Source organism: Neovison vison, chromosome 4 (assembly GCF_020171115.1).
Source record: "Neovison vison isolate M4711 chromosome 4, ASM_NN_V1, whole genome shotgun sequence".
Taxonomy (NCBI): domain Eukaryota; kingdom Metazoa; phylum Chordata; class Mammalia; order Carnivora; family Mustelidae; genus Neogale; species Neogale vison.
Genome location: NC_058094.1, coordinates 159,094,010 through 159,095,829, shown reverse-complemented (window position 1 = coordinate 159,095,829; position 1,820 = coordinate 159,094,010). Strand labels below are relative to the sequence as shown.

At 41.1% G+C, this 1,820-nt stretch overlaps 1 protein-coding gene across 1 annotated transcript; it reads right to left on the bottom strand.

Annotated features, from left to right (window-relative positions):
- Window positions 1–234: 234 nt before the first annotated feature.
- LOC122904030 (MICOS complex subunit MIC26-like) lies at window positions 235–877 on the bottom strand. Its single transcript, XM_044244524.1, has one exon. The coding sequence runs from the start codon at window positions 865–867 to the stop codon at window positions 271–273; it is 597 nt and encodes a 198-aa protein (XP_044100459.1). The 5' UTR covers window positions 868–877; the 3' UTR covers window positions 235–270.
- Window positions 878–1,820: the final 943 nt, after the last annotated feature.

The following is a 1,820-nucleotide window of genomic DNA, read 5'->3' as shown; positions in this document are numbered from 1 at the left end:
ATTTTAATTATGTACATAAATAGCAACATGAGAACAAGTTCTAAGGCTAGACATTCTCTCGAGGTGAAAGGATTTCCGATTAGTCCACTTGTAGTATGGTATCACCCAAGATAACAAAGAAGCCTAGCATAGTTTATCCTGAAGAAGAAAGCCAATTTACTACATTGGGTACTGACTTCTCTGCCATTTTTCTGTAGAAATATTGGTTTACTGCATGGAGTTTCCAACGTTTACCTATAACTGATTAAAATGGGCAGAGCATGCAGCATTCTATTTATTTCCAGGTGAATTCTTCACATTTCCTGGCTTTTGAAAGTTCTCCTTCCACAAATCTTCTATGACTATGTATCCTCGTAAACCCCAGTCATATAATTTCTCCCCACTGACCTGGACAAATACGATGGCTTGTTGTGGGTAATAAAGAGAGGCAGCAAATCCCATGAATCCAGGCGGATATACCAGCTTCTTTATTTTTGAGCCTCTAGCCAAAAGAAGTCCAACAATGCCAGCAAAACCGATAACACCAAGTCTTGGAAAAAATCCAGGAGGTGCATTTTGGAGATAGTCATAGCTGCCTAACCCCCATTGAACCAAGCTCTGCATCTTGGGCTTAGTTTGGGAGTACGTTTCCTGACACCAACTTGTATACGACTCGCAATAATGTCGGAGATGTGAAATGCTTTCCTCAAGTGGGGTCCTTGGCTCTTCCACATATTTAGACTGACCCTCGGGAATGGAGTAGAGTGAAAGCTCATTAACCTTCACAGAAGCTTTGTGAGGTGAGTCCTTTTTAGGTGACACATAGACTTTGAAGGTGAGCAGACTCAGGCTGGCCGGCCCCACAGCCCTCTGAATTACCTTGAACATGCTGCTGGCAGAGGTGGTTGCCAATGTTTTTTAATAACCAAGGTATTAACATCATTTAGTATTGAGAGTTTCTCTTCATAGAATCTGTGTTTTCTATACTCTACAATAAAAAAAACTAAAGGATGGAACAAAAAGATGCCAGGTGTCCCTAGCTTTAATTATCTTCACTACAGGTTCTGGAACTTCTTAACAAATGTCACCTCTCAAATACCAAGGCAAAGAATCATATGGAAAGGACAGGGGAAAATGATTATCCCTCCTTTAAGGGCCTTAAACCCTTCTATGTCAAAAGCATTTTTGGGGCGCCTGGGTGCCTCTGTGGGTTAAAGCCTCTGCCTTTGGCTCGGGTCATGGTCTCAGGGTCCTGGGATCGAGCCCCACATTGGGCTCTCTGCTCAGCAGGGAGCCTGCTTCCTCCCTGCCTCTCTGCCTGCCTCTCTACCTACTTGTGATTTCTGTCTGTCAAACAAATAAATAAAATCTAAAAAAAAAAAAAAAAGGCATTTTTACTGGTCAAATCAATTACACTAGAATAATAAAAACAGTACTGGACAGGGATCTGGGGGAACACCTAGTATTGCTATATGCAGATGTGTTCTCTTATAACCAAAGAACTTTTCTCTACTTGACCTTATGCTTAAGAATAACAGGAGGTTCTGGACTGATGTCTCTAATGCCCTTTTCAACTCTAAGAAAACATGACACTGGGTCCTTTAATTTCTGCTATCTCTCCTTGGAAGGAGCTACTAACAAAGACAGAAATTGCTTCAAAGAAGAGAACCCTAGAAAGAACAACCCCAAATAAACAGGACTTGGCTTGTTCATTTCTGAAGTAATTGAGTCCAACTTCTCTAAATGACCCCATTACTGAAAACATTGTTATTCTTAAGGTCCAGAAGAAACACAGTGTCTGGATCTAATACATTTATCAGTATGTATGTGGTAGAGGACAG

Coding starts and splice junctions, on each gene's coding strand:
- LOC122904030 (XM_044244524.1), bottom strand. CDS start 867: ATGTTCAAGGTAATTCAGAGGGCTGTGGGGCCGGCCAGCCTGAGTCTG.